At 43.7% G+C, this 24,328-nt stretch overlaps 2 protein-coding genes across 11 annotated transcripts in view; both read left to right on the forward strand.

Annotated features, from left to right (window-relative positions):
• The window catches only part of CPEB4 (cytoplasmic polyadenylation element binding protein 4), a 44,970-nt gene extending 40,526 nt beyond the window's left edge, over nucleotides 1-4,444 (forward strand). For all 4 annotated transcript variants that reach the window (XM_087754255.1, XM_087754258.1, XM_087754256.1 and 1 more), the window contains one exon: nucleotides 6-4,444. In XM_087754255.1, coding sequence (XP_087610381.1) covers nucleotides 6-233 — 228 coding nt within the window. In that variant the 3' untranslated portion in view covers nucleotides 234-4,444. The remainder of the gene's footprint in view (nucleotides 1-5) is intronic.
• A 242-nt stretch (nucleotides 4,445-4,686) lies between these two features.
• Nucleotides 4,687-24,264, forward strand: CUNH5orf47 (chromosome unknown C5orf47 homolog). 7 transcript variants are annotated; one of them, XR_015703978.1, is made up of 11 exons: nucleotides 4,687-5,445; nucleotides 6,782-6,928; nucleotides 8,863-10,032; nucleotides 11,651-11,867; nucleotides 12,300-12,763; nucleotides 14,365-14,453; nucleotides 15,942-16,044; nucleotides 18,484-18,533; nucleotides 18,895-19,558; nucleotides 20,299-20,365; nucleotides 24,129-24,264. XR_015703978.1 is itself a non-coding variant. In XM_087754192.1 (10 exons), the coding sequence occupies exons 6-10, from the start codon at nucleotides 12,307-12,309 to the stop codon at nucleotides 18,994-18,996; spliced, it is 801 nt and encodes a 266-aa protein (XP_087610318.1). In that variant the 5' UTR covers nucleotides 5,040-5,139; nucleotides 5,391-5,445; nucleotides 6,782-6,928; nucleotides 8,863-10,032; nucleotides 11,651-11,867; nucleotides 12,300-12,306; the 3' UTR covers nucleotides 18,997-19,727. The 7 variants fall into 7 exon arrangements, 5 of the variants coding, with proteins under 5 accessions (XP_087610317.1, XP_087610322.1, XP_087610320.1 ...); XR_015703979.1 differs by having other exon boundaries at nucleotides 18,895-19,074; XM_087754192.1 differs by lacking the exons at nucleotides 20,299-20,365; nucleotides 24,129-24,264 and having other exon boundaries at nucleotides 5,040-5,139; nucleotides 5,391-5,445; nucleotides 18,895-19,727.
• The last annotated feature ends 64 nt before the right edge of the window (nucleotides 24,265-24,328 follow it).

Here is a 24,328-nt window from a genome sequence, read left to right on the forward strand (position 1 = left end):
TGCAGGTGGAAGTTAAGCCATATGTCTTGGATGATCAACTTTGCGATGAATGTCAGGGGGCCCGTTGCGGTGGAAAATTTGCTCCATTTTTCTGTGCTAACGTTACCTGTCTGCAGTATTACTGTGAATATTGCTGGGCTGCTATCCATTCACGCGCTGGCAGGGAATTCCACAAGCCCCTGGTGAAGGAGGGAGGAGATCGCCCAAGACATATTTCATTCCGCTGGAACTAAATGATCACTGCAGTGCTCATATGCAGGCCTCAAATTAAGTGCACTCTTCTGTTATCCCGATTGTCCCTACCCCACCCTACCCCTTCTCTTATTCAAGATAGCATGTCCTTTTGTAGTAGTCTGTAATTTAACAATCGTATAATGAAAGAATGACCTATAATATGGGTATTTTGTAGAATCTTGTCATTGAAAACTGTATTGGGAACTCCTTTTCGTATCGATAACATGTTGCAAGTGAGTTGCATTCTCTTGTCTTTACTACCGAGAGAACACTTAATTTCAGGCAACATTTTCTTAGAGGAGAGAAAAATATTAAGAAAAGAGAATTGAAACAATAGAGTATTTTGGTTTTTTAATTAAATTATTGTTAATAAAGAACATAAGAATACTTTTATTAAAATAACCGTGTAACAATAACACTATCAGTCTGTTCTGACACTTTTCCCCCAGGGAAGCCTGTTTTTGCCTCTCTTTTTGTTCGACTTTGGATTTTTCCAGCAACAGATGAAGTTAGCATTTACCTACCAACAGGAAAGAGCATGTTTAAAGCAACAAAAATGCATGAGCAAAGTTGAAGCAGCATTATAATAATGATCTTTTTTTAAAATCTGTTAAGGGTTTTGAGGCTGAAATTTTAGCTCGGTATGTATCTGACCGTGCCTCTGACTACCACCCACATCCAAATTACTAACCAGATAGGCAGAGCTTACTATATTTTCATCAAAATGATTACATTTTAAGATTTCCTGAATGTAAAAGTTGAGTAAAGTAACTACTGAGGGGGGAGTGCACTTTTTTTTTTCTTTAAGAGAATCGTCTGGTTACAGCCCTAGAAATCCTACCAAAGCTAGAGTAATGACAACTAGTTAACTGGCATTTCCTCTCCTGAAGGATAAATATATAGATTTTATTTTTGATGGCTATATATAACTCTATATCCTAATATACTAACATTCATCAGGGGCCAGCCTTTGCTCTCCATTTTGACGTGAAAAAGTAGAAAACCTAAAGATACCTCAAGGATATCACTGATTTTTACTGAAGTTTTGATATTCCATTGTGTCACACAAACTAAAATTGGCTGCTTACTCGTTTCCCATCTTGGGTGTAAAGTTAGTTTTAAACACCCTCTAACTTAGCTGTAACAGAAGGCATGAACCGAAGTAGTTTCCAAGTCTTGTTTTGCGCTGTTTTCTGCATTTGTGGGTGAAACGGTGCAAGCGCGCGTATGCCGTTCTTACTCTTCCTGTAGAAAGAATCCCGACTAAGATTCCACCTCTTCAGAACGTAATATGGGGAAATAACGAAACACAGGTATCTGAAGTGCCAACATTGCTAAGTTAATGCCTGCTTTATTACAAAGAAGTTCTACCTTGAGAAGCATTAACGCAGTACACGTTAACTGAATGGTAAAGAGCGGGTGCAGGGGTTTAGTTTGAAATAGTCGAATGAAGGAGTAGTTCTGAAAATGATTTTTCTTACTTTTGAACTAATGCCCTGGCCAGCTTCCCAAATGATTATTTAGCAGTGTGCAAACCAACAAATCCAGTGGCAATCTTCTGAACTGCCCGAGTGGCGCGGTACCATCCTAGATCCTCTCAAACCAAAGACTTGCCTCAGCACTGCTTGGAAAACATCAGCTCCGTGACAAGCCCTTGTCGGCCCCCCTCATCCCGTTCCCCCAGCCCGGATTATCTTTATGAGAAGCAGTTTTTATTTTCAATACAGGCTTTAATGAACTATACCTTACCAAGTTCCAAAGGTCAAAATGGAGACATTTGCTGTCTACTAGTCAAGTATAGAAAGGGAGCTGCTTTTAATGAAATCCCTGAAAATATTGACAACAGTAATGCAAATGCAGAGTGCTCTTGTGTAGATTGTCAGGGACTTTTTTTTCTCTGAAGTACATAATTATAGTTGGAATGTTCCTTTAATTTTTTTAACGCTTGTAGGTGGCTTGGGGTGTGCTATTGTGCCGATCCTACCCGGTGAACAGGTGAGATGGGTTACCATTACAAGAAATAACACTGTTTGAGAACTAGCTTTGAATAATAATTTTCCCTTTGTACATGACCTGCTGAATTTCGGTACAGTGTTTTTGTAGCTAACTTATTTTGTCATGCACATAATGTATATTTGTTATGCACTACTTTTGTATATCTTGTTTTTCCAACAGTGAGCATTTTTAGGCACACTTTTCACTGACGGGATATCTCTTTATGCAATACCTCAATTTTTCATATTGCAAAGAGTAGCTTTTTGTACTTTTATTACTGAGAGATCTTCATATACTTCATTTTTTAATATAAATAATTTTAATAAATTTTATTTTCTTATATTCTGCTTTTTATACATTTCAGTGCTCTGCATACATTTTGAATTATGGATGTTGTGCACTGGCAATGCTATTTTAGAATCTGCAGAGAAAAGAAAGCATGTTGCTTAAACATCTTAGCCCAGCACCAGGTATTTGGTGTACATATAATTTAAGAAATAGTATATGTAAAGTTGAGAATTAAAGAAGAAAAGCATGAAAGTGACAAATGACACTGTCTTTAGACCCATGAAATTTAAATGCATAAATATAGTGTAGAAATTTAAAAGTAAAGAAACATCAAAATTGTCTACCGCTTCTTACTAAGTTTTTAAAAATTATACACAAATGCAGACGTTTTTGGTGAATGTTTAGCCATTTTTAATATTAATAAAAGATTGATGTTAGGTGTTTGATGCAGAAATGTGTCTGCTCTTTTAAATTATATTTAAAGAATAAAAGAGAGCCTGCTAAGTGGCAGGCATGTAATGTTAGTATGCATGACTAATGTAAGAAATTGTTATTCTACTAATATTCACTTGTGATTGTGTGACAAGCGTGTTTACAGATTATTTGGTTACACTTCGATTTACAGGGCATAAACAATTGTATGCGTTACTCTGTACTTCGCTAGCGATGACACGTCCTGCTGATTACACGGGGTTTGTAGGTGGGGGTTACCATGTAGCTCCGGACTTCATTAGCGTGTAATCGGGTGAGCGATCGTAGGGTGTCCCTGGGATTCGCAGAGGGGTTGCTAAGCGTGCAGACGGGTCACACTAGCGTGGCACCGGCCATGTACTTACAATGTCGTGACAGAGTAATTACATGGTTATTTTTGCAATGTAAAATAAAGTGTTTCTGATTATTTTATATGTAAAGGAACCCCACTGCCCCGTGCTTTTTGGTAGAGTATATACTTCTCCATACACAGACCTCTGCAGAATGCAAATTGAAAACTTGCAGTGAATGAATTTAGCGTTTTATAAGGATGCTGTTGGAAAGACTTGATAATTCACCCCTTTTGTTTTTGAAGAGTTAAAACCTTCTGTTAAAAGGTGATTTAAAACTTGAATGTGATGAATTGTGGCAAGTTAACTTCAAGTTATGTGCAATACCTATTTCAGACTTCTGGAAGATCTTTGCAGTGTAATTCTTTGTTTTTAATTGCAGACATTTAAAAATGTCATTTTCTACTGTTCTAGTAAATCCTCTTTCTTGCTGGTGTTTCTAAAGAAAAGAATCAGAAATCAATCTTTCTACTAATGTAAATTTGAGATTATTTTTAAAAAAAAATGGAATAAAAGGTTTTGGTCATTTGCTTTATTTTATTATCTTATTTTAAAGCTACTGTGATAGCATTGTAAGAATTGGGACAATATTGTATTCAACTGTTTTATTTTTTATATTTTTAAATTTTAAAGTATAATTAGTTTTTATAATTTTCATCAGATTTTTTTGTTATATTTTTTGGAAGTGAAACTTTTAGCAAGTGGGTGTCTAGTTTTTACTAATCCCTAATATGTTTTTCCCCCCAATGTATTGCTCATATTATCAGAAGGAAAAGTTATTTAAGTATGTCAGTTAATTGTACTACTTGGCTGAATTTCCATATAGTTTTTACTGTGTATGGGGAGGTTGTAGTATTTATTATAGCATTTTAAATAAGGGTAATTCATTTTTTATTAAAGTCATTTTCACGTTTAAGTTCATATTTTTGTATGTTCTACTCTAAGTTATATAACACAAGTTACTTTTTTTAAAGAGTTCATTTGTTGAAGTGCTAGTGAAAATTAATGTTATTAAATAGTTTGCAAATGACTATTTATACCAGTATGCGTATAATTTTTAAATATTTGTAATGTGAGATGTTGAATGAATAAAACTTTTAACTCAATGTTTCTTCTTAACCTTTTTATTTTAAGCTCGCTGTAGAAGCATGTTCCTTTGTGGCTGAAGCTTATGGGGCTTGGGGAAGCGATTCTGCTGGAGCGTACGGCCCGCGCCTGGCTGCACGAGGTGTAAAGTGCCCTAGGCTGAGTTCTGCAGTCCTGCTCCAGTCCAGACTGGGAGCAGGGATTTGCGGGGGGGGGGGGGTGAGGGAGGGCACAACCACCGGAGAGGTGCCGAGTACCCCGAACACCGCCTTAAACTGGTACCAAATCAACGTGCAACGTTGCAGAAACGGAAAGGGCGATGGCTAGAGGCCTGTAGAACTGCTCTCTCTCGATTCAGGCTGTAAGAAGAACCCTTTTTACTGCTTGTGTCCAGATGTTGTCTTGAGGGAGTGTTGAATGCTAACTGCTGAATTTTGGGAATTTGGTGCTTGGTGAGTATTTGTTAGAAATCGTGCGTCGCTTCGGAAGAGCCTTTCAGCAGCTTCAGCGCTGCTGTTTCTATTTTTTGCACAGCCGTAAGCATCTCAACCTAGCCAAAGAATTGCAGTTGGATCACTTCTTTCTACTTAGTGCTCTCTGCTGCTGACTCACAGGGACAAAGATGACAACCAATGCACAGCTGCGAAATCAAGCTCACGGGGCAGGTGACACGTTCGATGAGCAGAGTACCACTGAGGCGCATGTAATGCATCACGTAAGTCAGAAACCACGGTGCGGCTGGGACAAAAAGATAACCAGGCTAGGCCCAGGGTAGGCCAAGCGAGGCGTGGACAGACAAGGATTCTTTTTTGCTTGTCTCATGGTTGTGATCTGATACTAAGAGAAGGAAAAAGCCTGGTGGTTTAAAGAGCTTGCTAGCGTCAGCCTTTAATTTAAAATATCTAAACTTGAAATGTCTAAAAAGTCTCGCGAAGTGTTACGACTTTTACGTATCCGCCCTTCAAGGACTGTTCAACAAGAACTGTGCGTGAAGGATTCCAGAGTTTTGCATCCTCAGTAGGTAAGAATTCCCCAGACTTCTTGGGTTTTCTCACTTTGATACAAACAGCTAGGCTTCAATGGAGTGTACTTCTGATGGGTCTGGAGGTGGCTCTGCTAAGTGGAACCGTGGGTTGGAACATGCCTGGGTACCTTGTGAGACAAACCCGCTGCCCCGAACACCGTACCGCGCCCGCTGCGCTGGGCAGCGCTGCGCTGTTGGCGGCTGAGCCGCTCATCTCTTGTGCCATCGTCTGAGGAACGGTGGTGTAGATGTTCAACAGATGTGGAGTATCATTCTTTTCCGTGGGTGCTTCAGGAAACACAGATCTTGCAGAATTGAGCTATAATGGGATTAGCTCTGCAAGATGCTAATCGCTTCATTTCCCGCTGGCTTCGGATGATGCAAACTTAGAAGCTAAGGCCTTTAGAAACTACTTTTTAACAAGAATAAAAAGTTCCGCTGGTGACTCCGTGCAGATACTTCCAATCCCTTAAAATGGCTATTTAAAAATAAACAGAAGATGCCGATACGCTCTGGATCAGGCTTAGGGAGGCTGGAGATGGGCTGGCTGCCCAGCGAACGCGAGCTCCGCAGTGCTGCGCCTTGTGCAGCCGGTATTGACCCGGCCGTGGCGCGTGACCCGGCTGGCAACGGGAGCATATCTCTCCGTTCGCTGCCTTGCTCTGGTTAGGAAATAGTCATAATGCAGCCTCTCCCCATGCGATAACAAGTTCTTGACATCGCTTTCAAGTGCAAAAGGTCTTTTAGAGAGCATGTGCTTATCAGTGGTTTATCTGATAATGGTTTTTTTTGAACAAGTATGATAGACTTAAAATTTGGTCCTGAGATATGGGGATTTTAAGTGTTTTGATGCCATGGATGTGGAATTAGCGATGTCCTTCACAAACAAGGCACTCGCTGACCGATTCCAATTCACAAATGCCATAACCGGAGAGGTGTTTCTCAGGACACAGCATCTGATTTACAGATGGGGATGTGTATATTCGTTCTAAAATTTCCTATATGAAGGCTGTAAAATACTTTGAATGTTTAATAAATGAAATGTTATTACATAGGCAGAGGCTAAAAAATTCAACTCAATAAGGTGAAACGCCAAAAGTCCGGAGCATTGAAAACTAAAAATAATCACTCTTGGTAGTGATGGCCTTGGCTGATTCTGAGTTGCTGAGAAGTAACTTTCTAGGAAAGACGATATAACAAATCCCTTTTGGCTTTCAGTTTGTCCTGAAACTATAAATATATGCTACAGGCGGACTCCAGAAGATGGGGGTATGCCTGCTGGGTGGAATTTCGGAATTTCCACACTACATGAATCTCAACTATTTTCTTTCAGCACAAACCGCTCGTCAAGCACAGCCAGCCACCAGCTTTCTCTTGGGTGCTACTTGCGCTAAATGAGCTGCTACATTCCAGCTCAGCGAAGAAACTCCGTTTGGGTGGAGATGGATATAACCCATCTAGTCCAGGTTTGAAGGCTAAGGTATATTTTAAAGAGAGTCTCTTAGCTGTCAAGTCGTCGTTGGACAGTTTCTACTGTCTGTCCTGGTTCCCCAGCTGCTGTTTATGCAGCGCTATGAAAGCCCGCTCTGCCCCAGGCCAAAATGCACATTGCTTGCCTGCAGGAAATCGAGGACAAATAATAGCCTCCGAAAGGACAGATGAGGAAAAACACTGACATTTCTTCCTCCGTGTAAAATAAGCTGATTCAGTCTGTCAGTATGAAAAACAGCCTCTGGGATAAGAATATACTTGCAGCTGTCTTTGCAGTCATAGAAATTGCAGGGGGCGGAGGGGTTGAGTCGCAGCTCGAAATACAGGGCAGAACTCCCCGCTGAAGATGGGGAGAGTGTCTTTCTGAAACTCGGTGCTCTCCTTAACGCTATCGGACATCGCCTGTTTGCATGACACATGAACTTTGTGGCTGACTTCTCGCAGGGCTTGTCAGAGAGACAATTTGATGCTAAGTGTTAATTGATTTGAGCCTGTCTATCACTAGGGGAAGCTCCCTCAGGCACCTTGTTCATGCAGCCTGGAGACCATAGTGCGGTACTATTCTGTTAAGGTTCCCTCACAAAAGTTGCTAGTCAAAAGTTCTCAGATATCCTTGTATATATAAAATATGGGAATAGAGAACGACTGTGTTTGATTGTGTTTTTCTTCCTAAAATTTAATTTTGGTGAGTCATGAAAGCTGAGATTAAATCCTCTGAACACAACGCGGGTAAAGCGTAACTGTGAGAACGCGTTTTTAATTTTGCATTAATCTTAATATTTAAAACGGACTTAGTTGTATCACTCTCAGCTACGTGGCATTTTTTTATTCCAAAACTGTATAGCAGGTTGAGTTGCTTTGCTTTTCATGTGAGTGAAGAACGTTGGTTTTATTTAAATGGCAGACCGATAGCGTAGATGCAGCTGACACACGCTGTCCGCCCTAGTAACTCTTAACACAGTTTTGTAATCTGCGGAAGGGCAGCAATTCACACATGGAGCAATGCATTTTTAAAAAAAAAAAAAAAAAAACCAAAACAGTCTCTGCCAACCTTCTCGAACCCAACGTCTGAGAAAATGTTTGCTCAACCTAACTCGCCACCTCGCGCTGCTGCTGACTCACGGCCTGGGATCGGTTTGCGGAGGGATCGTTTATGCCTTGCTGTGCACGTGAAAGCGTTGCGTTGTCAATTTAGCAAAGAGTCCTTCTTCAGGACAGTGCCTGTCGCTTGAAGCACGTGCCCAGTTCTGGTTTGTGCATGGAGTCCGTTCGTGCCCAGTGGTTTTGAATTTTCTTTCCATGAGTTAAATGCGATTTTTTAGGTTTTTGAGGAATGTCCTCACTGTAAGCAGCAGGCAGTAGCCCCCAGCTTTGCTTCCGCGGGCCAGCTGTTCACGGGCAGATGTTGCTCTGTACACACTGGCAGAATCAACTTGGCTCTTCGGTCAGGGGCAAGAAAATTTGCTCAAGGGTTGCTTTTACAGGGTGTGCCTTTGGAGGAATGTGAGGGCAGAACAAAGCAGTGACTGCTTCAATTTTCTCTGCGGAGCTAGCAATCCGTGGAGGCAGGAGCCCTGCTCTGTTCCTTTTCTGGCAGCATCCTTATGTCTCGGGGGTAGCGAGGGAGTGAACGTCCGGTATCGGGAGCAGTTCTGCAAAGAGCCGAGGACCATTACGAAGTGGACTTACTGCTGAGGAAGTTCAGTGGTATTTATACCGTAGTTAAATAGCACTCTCGTACACGCAGACAGATGTATTGGCGAGTACGTTAGCCTGCAGGCACGCTTTGGCCTGAGATCGTGTTAGATTTCAGAAGAGAGGCTAAGAAACCGTGAGCTTTCTGTGCTTGGGCAGATGGTCTTGGAAGACCGACATTAGTGCTGAATCTGAGGATGATTTAGTGATTTTTGCTTTTTATATCAGTATTCTTGCAGGATGTGAGAGAACAGTCTCGGGAGGGTTATCGCCGGTAGGACTGAACTTCCCCATCTCTCTGTTCACCTCGGGTCTAACTGCACAGTCCCCAGCACAGCAGCAGCAACCTTTAACATTATCGTCCCTGCAGCCTGAAATTTGAAAGAGCCAAGGTGAAGTTTTACTGTCTCTGGTTTGGAAACAAAGGATGCCATCATTAAATACCAGCACCTTGCACGTTTGTGTGGAAAAATGGAATCAGAGAAACCGAAGGCCTTACCCACCTTTTGCTGTTACCTACTTGAGTACAAATCTTTCCCAGAAATCAGGCTGTTTCAGTCTGGCGTTATTTTCGGTGATCATTTTGCCTTTTTGATTTTCCCCCATAGTTTTATTTCAGATTGGGAATCTTTATTTAAATACTGTAACACAAAGTTCTCCTAAGCCAAGGGTTTCAGTCTCATTGACTTGGGTTTTGATTATAAAGTCTCTGCATCTTCTCGGTGATTTGGAAATCTGTCAAGGGGAGGCTCAGGCTTTTATGTAACAAACTTATGGTCTGCTAAATATTTTTATGCGCAGCATGGAGAAATGGGAGAATACGCCTCTCCTGCTGACCGGTGTGGATGAAGTGATTCCCACACGTATGGTTCGTAAAGCAATCTGAGATACGCAGGTTCATTAATATGAAATGCAGGTGTGTTAAAATGGCAGCTGGCCATTTTCTCTCTCTGCTGCACCGTGTTGTTGCTTACATGATTAACTGTGAGAGCCATTGTAAATTATGGCATTTTACAAGTAAGCAAAAACTGAAGGCATAATGCCCTGCTTCGATTTACCAGAAGTGGTGAGTTTTGTTTTTATAATGATTCCTAGTTACACTAATAAACGGTCCCCCAGTGTATTCCGTAAAGTAACCGCATTCTAATAAAATACCTCACTCCAGCGACTCTTATTAAATATTCTGTGAAAACGAAGGAGATGATACAGTAGTTGTTTGTGCTACTGCTGAGGGTATAACTAACAAGGTTTGACTGTAGCTGTTGTCAGAATTAGCATACTTACCACGTAAAAATCCCTGTTAAGATTCGTATTTCAGATGTATTCACAATTTGCAGTTTATCGGGATAACGTAATGCTTCATAAGCAATCCGCCATGCCTGAATTACGTTGAATCACGTGAGTACTTTGTTTAACTCCATTGCGAAGAATCCTCATAGTAAAACAAATCTCCAACAGCAGCAGGAGTTTCCTTTTTGGAGGGAATCACTGGGGAATGGGGGAATCACGAAACGGGCAGGCAGCAATGTCCCATCGGCTCCTTCCTTCCTTCTCTTGGCCTTAGCTGTAGGCTTCCTACCGCCAAAACCCACCTTATTTTAAAACGAGAGTCAAGGTTCATAGAAGATGGTGCACACTTGACCAAAGTAACGCTGAGACAATAGAATTCAGGAAACGATGCAAGTTCTGGGCTGGAGAAGCTGACATTTGAATACAAAACAAACGGCGTGATGAGGTGCAGACCGAAAGCTCGAATCTGGTCCGTCTTTAACTAGGCAGCTGAAGACGTGGTGAAAACCTGAGATGTTTGTTCAAAGTGACAAATGCAGAGATAGTGGCTAGCTGGTCGTCAGTTCACACGTGGGGAAAGGAGGGTGAAGAACAGCGTGCAGCTAAAATAGCTGAATTTTCCAGTTCTGCAGATCGCTCACAGATTTTAGGTGGCATTGATTTTTGTCGGTAGTAATAGATCCTAAAAGGGATCTGTGCTGAATTTGCATTTGAAGTCGAAGTCCTGGCAACGTGCTGTTGGGAAAAGCGAACAAAATGTGCCACACAAGGCCTGGGTATTTGTATGAGCGGGGCGGAAGCATTTTCCATAGATAGAGATGCCGAGAAGAGCACTGCTCTGGCAGCCCCGGCGCCCTGAGGGGGCCGTAGGAAGGAAGCAGCCGCCCCTGGGCAAAGGGAGCTCCCGGGACAGCAGCGAGCCTTCGCGCGCAGCGCGTGGAAGGAAACCGGGTGCTGGCGAGGTGCACGGGGGTGTGCGGGGTTACCCGGAGCATGGACCGAGTTCTCCGTGTATCAGCCAAAGGAGCGCTTTCTTTACCCGGGCTCTGTGATTAATGCCCGTGACAAAGTCTGCGCTCCAGGATGTTTTTAATGGAGCGATTCGGTTGCCTCCGGGCGTGATGCCCCCAAGCTGAGCTCGCCGGCTGCTGCCTCACTGGGCCCGTTTGTTAGCGCAGGCCTTCGCAGAGGAGGCGGCAGCCCCTGGTGCTTTTTTGAGGTTGCGGTTGGTCTCAGGGCTACCCACTCGGGGGTCGCATCGTACCTGCGACCTGCTTTTCAGCCCCTGCGCTTTGGAGCCTGCAGCAGGTGCCCCTTTATGGTTGGGAAAATAACCAATCACTCCGGCAAACTGTCAGGCTGCGCCTCCGGAGGCTGCTTCCCCCTGTTCCAACCGCCCACCCAAAATGCCCGTTTCTGGCAGCGCACGGAGGAGCGCGAAGCCCTGGGTGCTCCCCCCCCGCGGGGCGCGGGCCGGGCCGTGCGGCGGGAGCGGCTGCCCCCTGGCGGCGCCCGGCCGCTCAGCACCGCGGGGACGGCGGCCCTGCAGGCCCTCGCCGCGGCCAGCCTCCTCCCGAGGCCGCGGAAAGCATCCACTCGCAAGGGCGACAAGGCGTCAGCACCCATTCATGCTGCTGGTGCTGCTAAAAAAATAATAGTAAAAAAAAAAAGTCTCTCCATAGAGTTTATTCTTTTTAATTCATAACGCTTTCTCTCCTCTGAGCAGCTAAATGTGCTGCAAGCCTGGGAGATAACGCAGAGCAGTATTGCAGCGCCAAAGCGAAAATCAATGGGACCGGTGCTCCTCCGTGCTTTGAGAACCCCCACGGGTCGCTGGCCGTCTGTCGCGCCGCCGCCGTTGCGGCACGGCACGGCGCCTCTCCCTGGGGCACCTCCGCGGGAAGGACTGCCACGTGGTTGCTTGAGGGACAAAATGACAACAGGTATTTAACCTAATGTTTCGTAAATTTTGTTCATCAGGCGGCCGGAGCCACCCGCACTGCAGACAGGTAAGCTGTTCGGAGTGCACCGGCATGAAAATCCATTGTATCCACGCGGGAACTGCATCAAAGAGATGTCGCTTGTTCCTCGTCTCTAAGTCGCAGCAGAGACAGACAACACATCACTGCCTTCAGACCGGAGTCCCGTATATCGCTTTATCAATAACTTGCATGAAATATATCAATCTGTGACTTCAGGCAGCTTAATTTGTGCTAAACCCTAACTAATGCTGGCCAAAAGCAACCTTGGGGAGCAGGTTACTACTGTGCGTGTCAGAGGGAGACTGGGGTGGCACAAGGCCGCCCCATTCTGCACTAAGCTCCTTCTTCCTTCCTGCTCAGAAAACAGTTATTTCTCCCTTTTTCACCATCCAGGAAAGACATGGGAATGGGACGACGACCATCGGAGAGGACGAGGCAGGAAGGGTGCTTTGCAGGTCCCCCCATGCCATGCCAGCCCGGAGGAAGGTGCTGCCGGCGTCGTGTACCCTGCAGCGTAGTGGCCGCTGCCCCCCGCGCCCCCGGCTCTCCTCAGCGCCCTGCCTCGGCCGGGCCACGCCGCCCCCCTGCCCCACCAGAGATGGAGCCCGGCCGCAGCCAGGGGAGGCCGCCCCTGCAACTCGTCTATGTCAACAGCTTCGGCTCCCACCGCTGCGGCTCCGTCATCCGCTACGGCAGGGGCTGTCGACAGGCTGAGGCGGGCCGGGCTGGGCCCCCGCTTTCCCAGGCGAGCCCCATGAGGGAGGCCGGGGGGCTGAGGGCTGCCCCGGCGCCAGGGGACAAGGCCGGCCCTGGGACGCCCACCGCCGGTGTGGCGAAGCATGTCAGCCGCCATCGCGGTACGTGCCGTCGAGCCCCGGGGACCTCTGTGCGCCTGGGCATGGGAGAGCGCAGGGCTGAGCCCCCGCCATGTCCTCCTCTTCTGGCGGGAAACCGTTTCCCTGTGGTGCGTTGTTGATGCCGTCCCACTGGGCCTTCCCTTGCAACCAGACTGCGCACGCTGAGAGGCGAACATGGCACAATTTTTTTGTTAATGTACCCAGTACAGTTGGAATGGGTATTTAGGCAGGAGGCGGAACATGGTGTTAAACTTATTTTTGCCCCAAACTCTTACGCTGTTGAGCTACGGTGTCTCCACCCTGTAAAGTGAGGTGGCTGCCTGCGGCGCAGCCTTCCCCATCCCTTTCTGTGCTAGCAAAAGGCCAAAAATGAGCTATGCCCAGCAGGGCTGCCCTGTCACACACCGATCCCGGGCCTTTCCGCCTCAGGAGATTCCCACCGAAGCAGAGAGCTGCTGTGCTGCTGGCTCCCTCGTTGCTGTGACAGCCCGAAGATGGTTCTTAATTTTCTTTCTTTGTGGCTGGGACCAAAGAAAGTTGGGATGGGCATGGGTGTGGGTGCCTTTTTTAAAAAAAGCAAACAAAAAACATGAGGCAGTTTTCCACTGGTTGTGATCTGTTGTTATGAGACATAGCGCTGTTGCACAGGCTGCGATGGAGTGAGAATGGAGAACATGACCTGGCTTCTGGAGAAGCCGGGGTGTGAGCTGGAAATGATGGGTAACACAGATAGGGTGGTCCTGAATTTCACTAACTTGTTGATCTTGAGATGTTTTCATTTCCTTGTGGGTTTTTTTTTTTTCCTCCTCCTAAAAGCCATTTTTCTAAAGATGACGAAGTGAAATGTTACATTAGCCTGTAATTAAAAGCACCAGTTCTGCTGGGTTATTATCGAAGCGATGCCAGCCCGTGGCTGTCGGTAACTCGAAGCCTTGCTCCTGCGACGTGGCTGCCTTGGGTACCCGGTGGTGGGGCTGGGGTGGCCTGGAGGATGCGGGTTTGCCTGCAGCCCTGCTGCGGACGGGGACGAGCCCGCGGCTGTGACCGCACTCAGCATCCCCACACGGGTCACCCTCTTGCTCAGCTCGTGCCATGCCCTGCCTGTCCAGCAGCGCTCGGAAAGCCGCTGTCCTCACCCCACTGGGACCTCACCCGAGTCCTTCCTCCTTGCGGCTACGTGTGTCTTGAGTCCACAAGATGCCCTTCTTGCTTCTGTTTTTAGTGCTAGCAGAGGTGATTCGTCTGGTTTCTTCCCTCAGTCTACGCACCGTTTCCTCTTTGAGCTCAGGCAGAACTCTAGTAGCTCCATAGCAAGGGGAAAAAGAGGGAATTAAAAGCGCGTTGTATGGCCCAGAAGCCTGTTGTCTTCATTTTGGGTTGCTGTACAGTTTTGAAAGTTGTTTTGTGGAGTTTGTGAGACACCCGCTTGCGCCATGGTTATAATGGCGAAAATAAGCAAGGTGACAGCACGATGTGAGGACCGATACCCTGTAACCTGCTGGGACCAGAAATAAGTATCCCTCTGGAAGATGGGGAATCTACAGCTTCCTCAGGAATATATTGTAAAAACTCAGAACATGCTTTCTCAACTCTCTTCCTAGGTGACCTGCGAGAGGATAAGGCTGACACCTTTGACTTTCCCTTCCCCTCAAGAAATGCTGATAAAGTAATTAAACGAAAGAAGCAAAAGGTATAAAATGTGGGAGGTGAAGCAGCTGCCTTTGTATTTGAGAAAATTGTTCTGCTTGTTGTGTATATGTCTATGCGAGAGCATGAGGGTGATTAAAAGATTGAATTGGTAGTTATTATTGGTAATTATTAATTGGCAATTAGTTACTGAAAACCTTACTTACAGAAAAAAAAAAAGGTATTATTTTCTCTTTCTGGAGGCTTTAAAATTTGGCTCTCATTCAGTAAAGCACTTAAGTGTGTGCTTACCTTGAAAAATGAGCGTATGCTGTTGACTTAAAGCCTGTACTGAAATGCTTTGCTGGCCTGGGGCCGGGGTGCTGCGCACCTTGCTGGGTGAAACCCGGCAGGGAAAGCTCCGCAGCTCCTCTTCCTCTTCTGGTTCAGGCAAAGAAATCCCACAGGTTACAAATAACCGAAGGCAAGAATCAGAGGTATTAACGCTGTACTAGCAGCAATACGAAATTGCTTTCTGTTTCACAAATGTATTTCTGTTCCTGTTCTGTAGTTCAACAAATGCTCGAAATTTTAAAAGGCAGATTTATTAAAACAGTAACTCATTATGCTATTTGCTAACGTGTGAAGTACAAGTCATCAGCTAGGCTATAATATAGTAATGTCACAGATACTTGATTTAAAACCAGCAAAATACCGCTGACTTCAGAGGAACAGCTACTCACATACAGTAACATCGCTCTTCTAGTACATTAAATAGTCTTCAAAAAGAATGAGGAATATGTATTACGTTTTAGCAATAAATGTTCACGAGAAAGGAATTATCTTTAGATTTAAACTAGTTTCACGGATGGGGTCCAGCAAAAGTCATAACGTTAGCATGTTAACAGCCGTTTATATTTGTTAGGCTGCCTCTCTGGCTGAATGCCTTTGTCAACTGTTCCAATTTAATATTTTCAACGCACACGTTTGAAATGTGCCCACTATAGATGGAGCGTCATGGCTCTAAAATAAAGGTCATCAACATCTGCAACCCAGATTAATATGGATTTGATACGAAATAGGCAAGGGCATTGCTATGCTGGAATCTGAGCTGAATTATGCTGCTGTTGAGGGATTACACGGGAAAGTTTTTGCTCCTGGAAGAATAAGCAATCTTCCCCCTCCCCCCGCCCATTTTGGATGACTTTGAAGAGACTTTAATGACTCTACACAGGTTTTCATAAGCTCTTCTTATCTAGAAGGGCACTTCACAAGTCCTGGATAAACAAGAGTTCTAGGCAAGGAAGGAGGAGGATATCTCATGTGGAAAATTTGTTGAGCAATTTATGTTTTTTGACTTTTAAATAGAGGTGATTCTTCCAGTATATCCCACAAGTATATATCCCTCCTCCACATCTCCCCCTTCCCAATCCTCAACAAACAAACAGTTGGACTTGATATTCATTCTGGAGAATTCAAAGTTCTGTCCTATAGATGTTTTAATGCAAACTTTTTGTATGCTTCACTGAGAAAGTTTAATTTTATCTTTCAGTCCAAAGTCTGGCTTAAGGTCTGGAAAGTAATTTCAAAAATGCTCGAAGAAAATGAAAAGCTGAGAAGTCGACTCTTGACTTGCAGTCAGTTTAATGGAGAAGGTAGGCAATGAACTGATAACGTTTTATTTTACTAGAGAAAACAAATTATTAATGCAAGTGCTTTGACTTAAGATCCCAAGGTTTAAGGTCCATTCGGCTGTTTGTTTTGGGTAGTAGGTTTTACAACGTACAAATTATGGAATTCATTGCATAGTTTTAGACACTTCCAGCCCTTGTGTTTCATTGTCTTATATGTATTAGTTTCGAGGAAGGATGGCAGAAGCGTTTGCTGCAGTCTAACATTAAAGACATGAACATAAAATATCTGCAAGTTTTTCTGAACGCGTGAAGTATGTAATTAAACTATTATTCACAGATCGGTCTAAGGCAGTACTTGTATGAATAATAGTTTATTTTTTCACGTAGGAAAATAGTGGTTGGTTCCATACAGACAATAAATAAATTAGATGCTCCCCAAAGGTAGCTGTAACACAATTTAACATAACCACCGAACATGGTCTGACACTGTGCCCTGAATACAGCTATTTCATTACTGGAAAATGACTTGGGAATTAAAACTGGTGCTCTGCATTGAGACAACTTCAATTAGAGACACTGTAGTTGCTGCACAATTTCAGATAATACAGTGTATAGTTACAAATGTAATTGGAATTTCTGGCCTCACAGTCTGATGAGTTTTTAGGAAAAAGAATATACTAATCCATGAAGAGTTACCAGGCAAGTTAAAAAATGGCATATTCACCCACAGCGCCTCTGTGTAGCTTACATTTGTGTTGATGGAAGCTTCCCACGTGTAGGCATGCTAGGGTATATACCGAAGCGTATGCCCATTGTTGCCAGTATCTTATTTCTGTAAAACGTCGTATATTGCATCCTGATTAGATTTCCACATAAATGACAAGAAAATACTCCCTCAAAATTCTTCCTCCTGAGGACAACAGAAGTGCAATTCTCGTTCAAAACAGAAATCCGTCTGCCCCCATGGATGTCCCCTGCGACCTGCAGTGGATGTTATCGGAACAGTAGAAGAAATTCCACAATACGCTGCAACAACGTATTCCGCAATTATTCTGCAAATATTCTGCGTTATGTGGAAAAGCACTTCTTCTGTTTGCTTTAAAACCAATTCCTGATTAATTCGGTTATTACGAGATGCTGGGTATCCATTATGTGCTAGTCACGTTCTTTATACCAATCACGACTCCATTGGCCTCTGTCGTGTTTCCACTTCGTTCTCTCGCTCAGGCTGAGAAGTTCCAGTCTGCTAAATCTCTCCTCATACGGAAACTGTTTCCTGGCTCTGATAATCCTTGTTCTCTTATCTTTGTCATCAATTAAAATGCTGTCTGCTCCTCTAGATGGTGCATAGTTCATCCATATTATAGCTCATTTGTTTGCAGGAATGGCGGTAGCTATGTGTATGTAACCCTATACCTGACTCATGCCTGTATAAGTGAGCACCCGTGAAATAAAACCTCCCCGGGGCTGGGCACGGGTACCCTTCCTCCTGAACTCACCGCTCCTGCAAGCCAGGAGAGGTTTACGGAGGGGGCGCGGGCCTTTCGCAGGACTCTTCCCTCTACCGCACCAGTTGCAGCAGCCATTGTAACACTGTGCTTCTCTGCCTGATCTACAGGTTTGATCGAGCAGCTTCCACGGGCTTTCTCCTGCAGCTTAGATCATTGCAGAAGTTTTTGTGCACAGCTATTAAGGTGTATGTAGGACTTAGCAGCCACTGAAGAAAAAAAATAAGTCTTCCAGGATTTTTGTTTGCTTGCTTTTAAGAAAAAGGAAAACAAGAGACAAGGAAATATTTTTAATATGTGATTGCCTCCAAAATTTCAAGTTATTGTAAAAAAGCCAAGAATTCTGCTCACACAAAAGATCTCCTAGGTGGATTTACCATCTCAACATAATGGCTGCTAATCTGCTTTTCTGTTTGTTATGGATATACCAGCTGCTGCTTTTTAAAAAAAACAAACAAACAGAACAACCCAGCCCAACCAACGCCTTCCCCCCAACACTTACCCTATCCTTAACTGGAATTGTACCTCATTTTTCAGGAGCTTTAATTGACAATCTACTGTTAAGCTCTCTTTAGGTGAAAGCCATCAATTCTAATACCTTCTTTCTAATTAGCAGATTTTGCACAACATCAAATCAAGGAGATAAGTCTCCTGTTCATCTGAATTTTTCATTAAACAAGAAGCAAGTGAATAATTCTAGCAGACATTTAGATATGGATCAACAAATCTGAATAAACTGGGTTCATTTTTATCTTTTTTTTTTTTTTTTACTAGATTAATAAAGCTAAACAATTAATGCTGCATTTTATGGCCTCTATAAATAGTTTTCTTGAGAGAACAAAAATCTACTTGAATTCTAATGCTAACCATTTAATCCTTGGAATGCTGCAATTAAGATTAGATTCAGTGTGACTGAAAATGATGATGTGCTCCACGTAATCTTCTCCCACAGGCAATGACATGAACCAAAGCTCACAGAATGAGGCATCCTACCTGGACAGGGTATGTATGTATGCAGTCCATTAATTGCCAAGCAAGCCTAAATGCTCAAATAAACAAAATAATAATCCTATTAAAAAGACACACTGATATTGTTTAAGGTTATTAATAAGTGCCGGTTGTATACTCCAGTATTACTGACATTGGGCCCAAATGTTTTTCAAGATGTCTGTGATGTTTGGGAAGCAGAAGAGCTCTGTCCCCAGCGGGAAGGGCTGTGTGCGTTGCCAAGGCTGGGAGGTGGATTTTGCCTTTTTATTGAGCTAAATCCTTCTGTGATGGTCTAAAGTAAAATCTGAAAAATCTGAATAGAGTCTTTATTTGTCACACTTTATATCTGACTTTTTTTTTTTTTGTATTAAAGGGAATGCACTACTTTTGTGATCTTTTTTTCTCTAGGAGGAGTCCATCTTTGGCTGGGTATAGCAAGAAAATAAGGGAAGATCCAATCCAAAAGCAAACATAAAAGTAGCGAAAGTTTTTATTTTGGTCTAGTTCTTACTGAAGTCGGTGGGGAGACTGCAAGTGATTTCAGTGAACACAGGTTCTCCGTTGTTTGTTTGGTCTATGGGCTTCTGCTGTTTAAGGGCTTTGTTTTTACAGTGGCTTAAACAGCTCTGTTGCAAGATATTTATTTCAAGTCATTAAGTCTAGTGTTTCGCTTAGCTATTAGTTTTCAAAAGCTTTTTAATGAGCATAATATTGTGACAGTTTGCTTGCAAAAGAATAGAGATACCCATTTAGCGTTGACTCTGTATTTATATCTATTTTTTTGTAGCTTGTCAGAATCATAAACAAACACAGATTCAGTAAGGCAGAACTCCACACGAGATATAAAGAAACACTTTTTTTCTTACTGATCTGAATAATTGTGACTTTATTCTATTAAAATAATACACAATTACCCTTCTGTTCATTCATCCATTTATACATGAATCCCGGCAAGTCTTTTGAATATGAAACCAGGTGAATGTTTTCTGCCTTGCTGTTCATCATGAAGCGCATAATGGTATCATCATAATCAGAAGGTATTGTTTATCTAGCTGACTTCAATAACACGATATAATTTTCTTCTGTTATGGAGCTTCATACTCGAACCCTTGATTGACTGTTAAACCCTTCTAAACTAGCAAATTGTGTAAAGGGAACATGAAGACTGCATAAAAATAGTATGTATACGGATTTCATCTCTGCAGATAAAACATTCACCTGTCACAATTAGATGTCCTTGGTTTCAATAAAAGGATTGTTTTCTCATTGCATAATGTTCTAGTGTTTGCAGATACAATGGCTGGAATATCAGAGTGCTGAGCTTTAATAACACGCTAGTGATTGTGCCATTAAGCAGCAAAGCATTTGGAAGGGTTTAATCACTGTTTTCCTAATAGTAGAACTGCAAGCATATAACTGGAATGTGACTTTTTGATGACAGCTCTGGCATCAAGGTTCTCTTCTGATCTGTGGTTGAGTAATATTCTGATTTTACTTAAAATAGTTGACATTTCAGCTTGGAAAAGGAAGTGAGAAAGTAAAGTATTCAATCAAGATGCGATCATTTTTCTGGCAGAGCAAAAATGTCATAGTTCTTTGGTATTTTCAAAATATATGTTTGAAGTCACATTTTTTTTTTTTTTGTACTAAGGGAGATGATCTCCCTGTTCCCACAGTTCTATCAATGAAATGTTTGCATGGAGAGTATTTAGTTTATCATCCTGGATTGTAAATTGTAGAGTTGTTGCTCTAATGTTTCTTTTCTTGTAAACTACAGCCGCAGTGGGTACCTTTACTGGTGCAGACTTCAGGGGCCCTGGAAACAGAGCTTTTCGTATGACCATGTAAGTGTAAACTGCAGAAGAGAAAGTAATTGTTGTGTTGCATTAAAATATGCTTATATGATCCAAGTAATTAACGTCTTCAACAAGAAAAAAAAAGGGTTGGTTTAGACAGGAAAAACTTTATTTAAACCTCTTTGTTAAAAAGAGTCAGAAATAAGTAAGAGAACCTGAGGGCACTAGCTCATATACTTGAGATTCAGAAAACAACTGGTCCTCCTCTGAAGTCCTTAATCATCACTGCAGAACCAAAAGCAAGTGTCATACTGTCCTGCTGTGGTTCCCGGGAAGCAGTGCTGTTCTTTCATATTCTTCAAAATGCACATCAGCTACCTGAAGTTTTTAATAACAAATCTCGCTTGGAGTGTGAACTGAAGCAGATGTGCAAATACAGAGGTCACGCTTTGTCTTTGCTGTGCCGTGTTCTCAGTACATGATTTACCTTTCTACAGAAAACAAAACGCCTAGCTTATTCTAAAAGTTGGAAAATTTTTCATCTCAACCCTCTGAACAGTTGCCAAGAGATCTGAGGAGGGAGCTTGTGGTACAGAGGTGGGAGGGAGCAGCCAGGGCCGCAGCGTAACGGAGGGCATTGCTGCTGAATTCTTGTTCTCCCCAAGTAATGGTGTCAGCCGCTTGTCTCACGGTCTTAAAGCCAGGCTGAATAAGTGTTCTTTTGTACTGTGTTTTCATAAATGCAAATGACTCTACATGAAGGTAAGCAACGGAGGGCAAGGCCTTTGGTTTTTATATTGCTATTCCACGCTAGTTAGAGATTTATTGGTAAAACGAAGTTTAGCTGGAAATAGCACATCTGGTGGGCCTGCAATGTTTTGATTGAAGTTATCCCATTTGGTGAGTTCTTGCCAAACTGAGCTCCCCTGGCTCCTGGAGCCTTCTTGGCAGGTCAGCCCAGAACACGCAGCCGCCTCTGTCTAGGAGCAGTCTGTGCAATGGCACCGAGGACTGGCCAGGGCTTGGGGGGCTTGAAACTCCAGCCGGCGGTCTTGGGCTACCGCTTCCAACCTGCTGTAAAGCTAAAAGCAAGAAAATCCTGGGAGCTTGAACTCCACTTTGATTTCCGTGTCTGGAAGCGCTAAGAGGCTTGGCTGAAGCAGGACTGCCGGAGCTCCCGCACTCCCCGAGGTGGGGCCGTGACCTTGGGCAGGCTTCCCGGGGCAGCCCTCAGCATCAAGGCTGCCCCGCAGGCAGAGGGTCTCGGGAGCTCCCACAGCGACTGTGTGGAGCTGGCGTTCGCAGATGCTGCTGCTGCTGTTGCCAGAGACTATGTCACTGATCGGCCGCGGGCTTGGGAACTTGGGAATTGTGCTTTGGAAGTGTTTTTATGTTTCTGAAGTGACCTTTCTGGGAATTTCCAGTTTGCGGGCATTTTCCGAAGAGTTTGTTTCCTGCTTGGTTTGGACCAAAGCCACCAATTCAGATAAAATCCCATTTCCTGCAGACTGGAGGCTTGGCTTGCCAGGCAGCTCTTCTGCTCGTGCCCCATCTGCTCGGGTGTTGTGATGAACCGGCCTCCTCTGTCCTAACAGCAGAGGTTCTGCAGTCCCATGGCCTGGGAGGTTAACATAACTTGGCCGTTACAACATAATCAATCACCACGGTTAAGAATATTTCATTGCTGATTCCTTCCGTGGAAAGATTTCGGCTCTTAAGCAAAACTTGAGACGGGATGTGGAGTTTCTAACGTGGTCGGATTTCGGGAAAGTAGAAGGTGACCTTTGCCTTCACTGAACATTTACATCCAGTACGTGTCTTTGTCTGTAGGGCCCTCTCTGGTAGTCAATGCTCATGTTTTAACTTCAAAGCTTCTAACACAATTTTGCATGGACTCTGACCAAAGAATAGCCTTCAGCAGGCAGTTCAATTCTGGTTTTTTGGGGGGGAAGTGACTGAGAACAAATTTGGGGCATACGTGACATTTTATGTGTGCAGTAGGCCCTTAAATATAAAACAAAATAGGATGCAACTTTGATTTATAGCTCTGGTAAATAATTCTCAGTGACGTGGGCAGGTTTGTGTATGATGTATATTTTCATTGCATAAGCACTTATATAACTAGGATGATAGGAATTTGCATAAGAACCAAAGCAGCCATACTTCGATGAGTTTAGCTTTCCAGCAAATTGAAGTAGCAGGGGAACCTATTGCTTAAGTGGAAGCTTACTTTATGAGGAAAAGAGCAAAATTTATTGAAGCATATTAAGGCCACAGTGAATTTTTAATAAATATTCACAGGAAGTTGCTCACTTGTTAGTGACAGCATCGCGGCCATCTGATCCGATGCAGAAAAATCCATGTTTGAAAGTTGCTGCCTGCCTAGCAGCTAATGAAAAATCAATGTGCGTAGCTGCCGTTTCATTTTGTTAGAAACAAAAGATATGGAGGCCCCTAAGGAAAAAGGGAGTTTGCCTTGATCCAGAGAGGGGCTGAATACCTCCTGGAAGGTGCTGAGCGCTTTCACCTCCCGTTGACTGTGGCACCTCTAGAATGGGCTATATGGCGTCTTCTGTGCTATATGTACGGGGCGTATTAACGAGAGGCTCTCTTCTTCTTCTTCTTCTTCTTCTTCTTCTTCTTCTTCTTCTTCTTCTTCTTCTTCCTCTGAATTGTGAGCCCACGTGCGTCTGATCCCAGCGGTTCAGCTGAACCGCGGATGTTGCTGGGCGGCTTGTGAACACGCCTGCTTTGTGTAGTCGCCCAGAGATCACGACAAAAATACATTCACGCTGCGAACGTGTGAAATTTGTGGCACGCCTGGCGTTCCTGCGTAGAGAGGGAATGGAGGCAGATTGAAAGAGCTGTGCAGGAAGGTTCGCTAAGGCACTGACAACTGCTCCCTCTCTTCCAGAATCTCTGTAATCTCTTGTATTTTGAAATGAATTATAAATTAAGATGGCTTTTTTCCCCTGTTCTGCTGTATGCTTATTTTCTTGTTCCCAATGTGTGTGTGAGAGGAAGTCAGCGGCGCCGCTGTAATTCTGTATAATGGATGAGCTCCTCCACAGCAATGACTACAAGTAGTTCGCCCTGGCTGAAAATGCACATGATCACTTTTTACATCCCTTGGTATTTTCAATTCCTTTAACTACATATAAAGTAAAATTTTTTAACTGTGGTTCTAATTTGTGGAGTGATCTCCCAAGGAAAGGAAGAGAAATGCTCTCCTTGCTTGACTCTGTCATCCTAGACCGAGCAAATCAAGGGAGGAGGAGGATGAGCAGTGAGGAGGAGTTTGGAGCACGAGCAGGGAACAAGGGCTCATCCTTTTATAACCCCTACAGGTCTGCAGGTCACTCAGGCAAGCAGTTTAGTGGTAGTAGTTCCATATTTTGGGTTTAGCTTGGGGTCGTGGTAAGGTTCCTTCCCACGCTGATGTGCTCTGCCTCAATGTTACTTTCCATCCACATCGTGGTGTTTTCTCCAGGAAAACACAGATCTGAATTCTGACTGTATGCATTTGTTAAGTCGCGGGACTCGGATCAGGGCTGGGCTTGGCCTAAACAGTCTCTTGAACTTCTGTACTGGTTTTCATTCCTGTATTAGACTAATTTTGAAAGGAATTAACGTGAATGTTGGAGAAACAAACCTGATCTTTTGGAGGAAGAGTCTGAGGTGCCTGACGTTCCTCCTAGGATTGCCCTACCTTGACTGCCACGACTGGTCTGCCTTCTGAGACTTCTTCCTCACTTTGTGCCTTCAAGTTTCGTTGTTTCTCTTCTTAGTAATTGCTACTGCCTATTCACAGGTTTTCAAATGCTTCATTGAAAGCCTGATCCCTGTTTTTCAATATATGAAAACAGATAAAAATAACAGTACCGATAATAATGAGCTAGAACATGGGAAACATGGACGATGCGCAGGGAATATGTTTTATGAAGAGAGACGAGCATAAGAATTTCGCAGAGCAAGGAGCAGGTAAGGTGATATTCATTAACACTGAAGAGA

Source organism: Nipponia nippon, unplaced genomic scaffold (assembly GCF_047370975.1).
Source record: "Nipponia nippon isolate SJK-2023a ecotype South Korea unplaced genomic scaffold, ASM4737097v1 scaffold_17, whole genome shotgun sequence".
In the NCBI taxonomy this organism is placed as follows: domain Eukaryota; kingdom Metazoa; phylum Chordata; class Aves; order Pelecaniformes; family Threskiornithidae; genus Nipponia; species Nipponia nippon.

What these genes read in the sequence shown, in the direction of transcription:
- CUNH5orf47 (XM_087754191.1), top strand. Translation starts at nt 12,307, where the DNA reads ATGGGAATGGGACGACGACCATCGGAGAGGACGAGGCAGGAAGGGTGC. An exon ending in TTAAACGAAAGAAGCAAAAG is followed by an intron (nt 14,454 to 15,941) that starts GTATAAAATGTG and finishes TTTATCTTTCAG; the next exon opens with TCCAAAGTCTGGCTTAAGGT. An exon ending in AGGCATCCTACCTGGACAGG is followed by an intron (nt 18,534 to 18,894) that starts GTATGTATGTAT and finishes TTTGTATTAAAG; the next exon opens with GGAATGCACTACTTTTGTGA.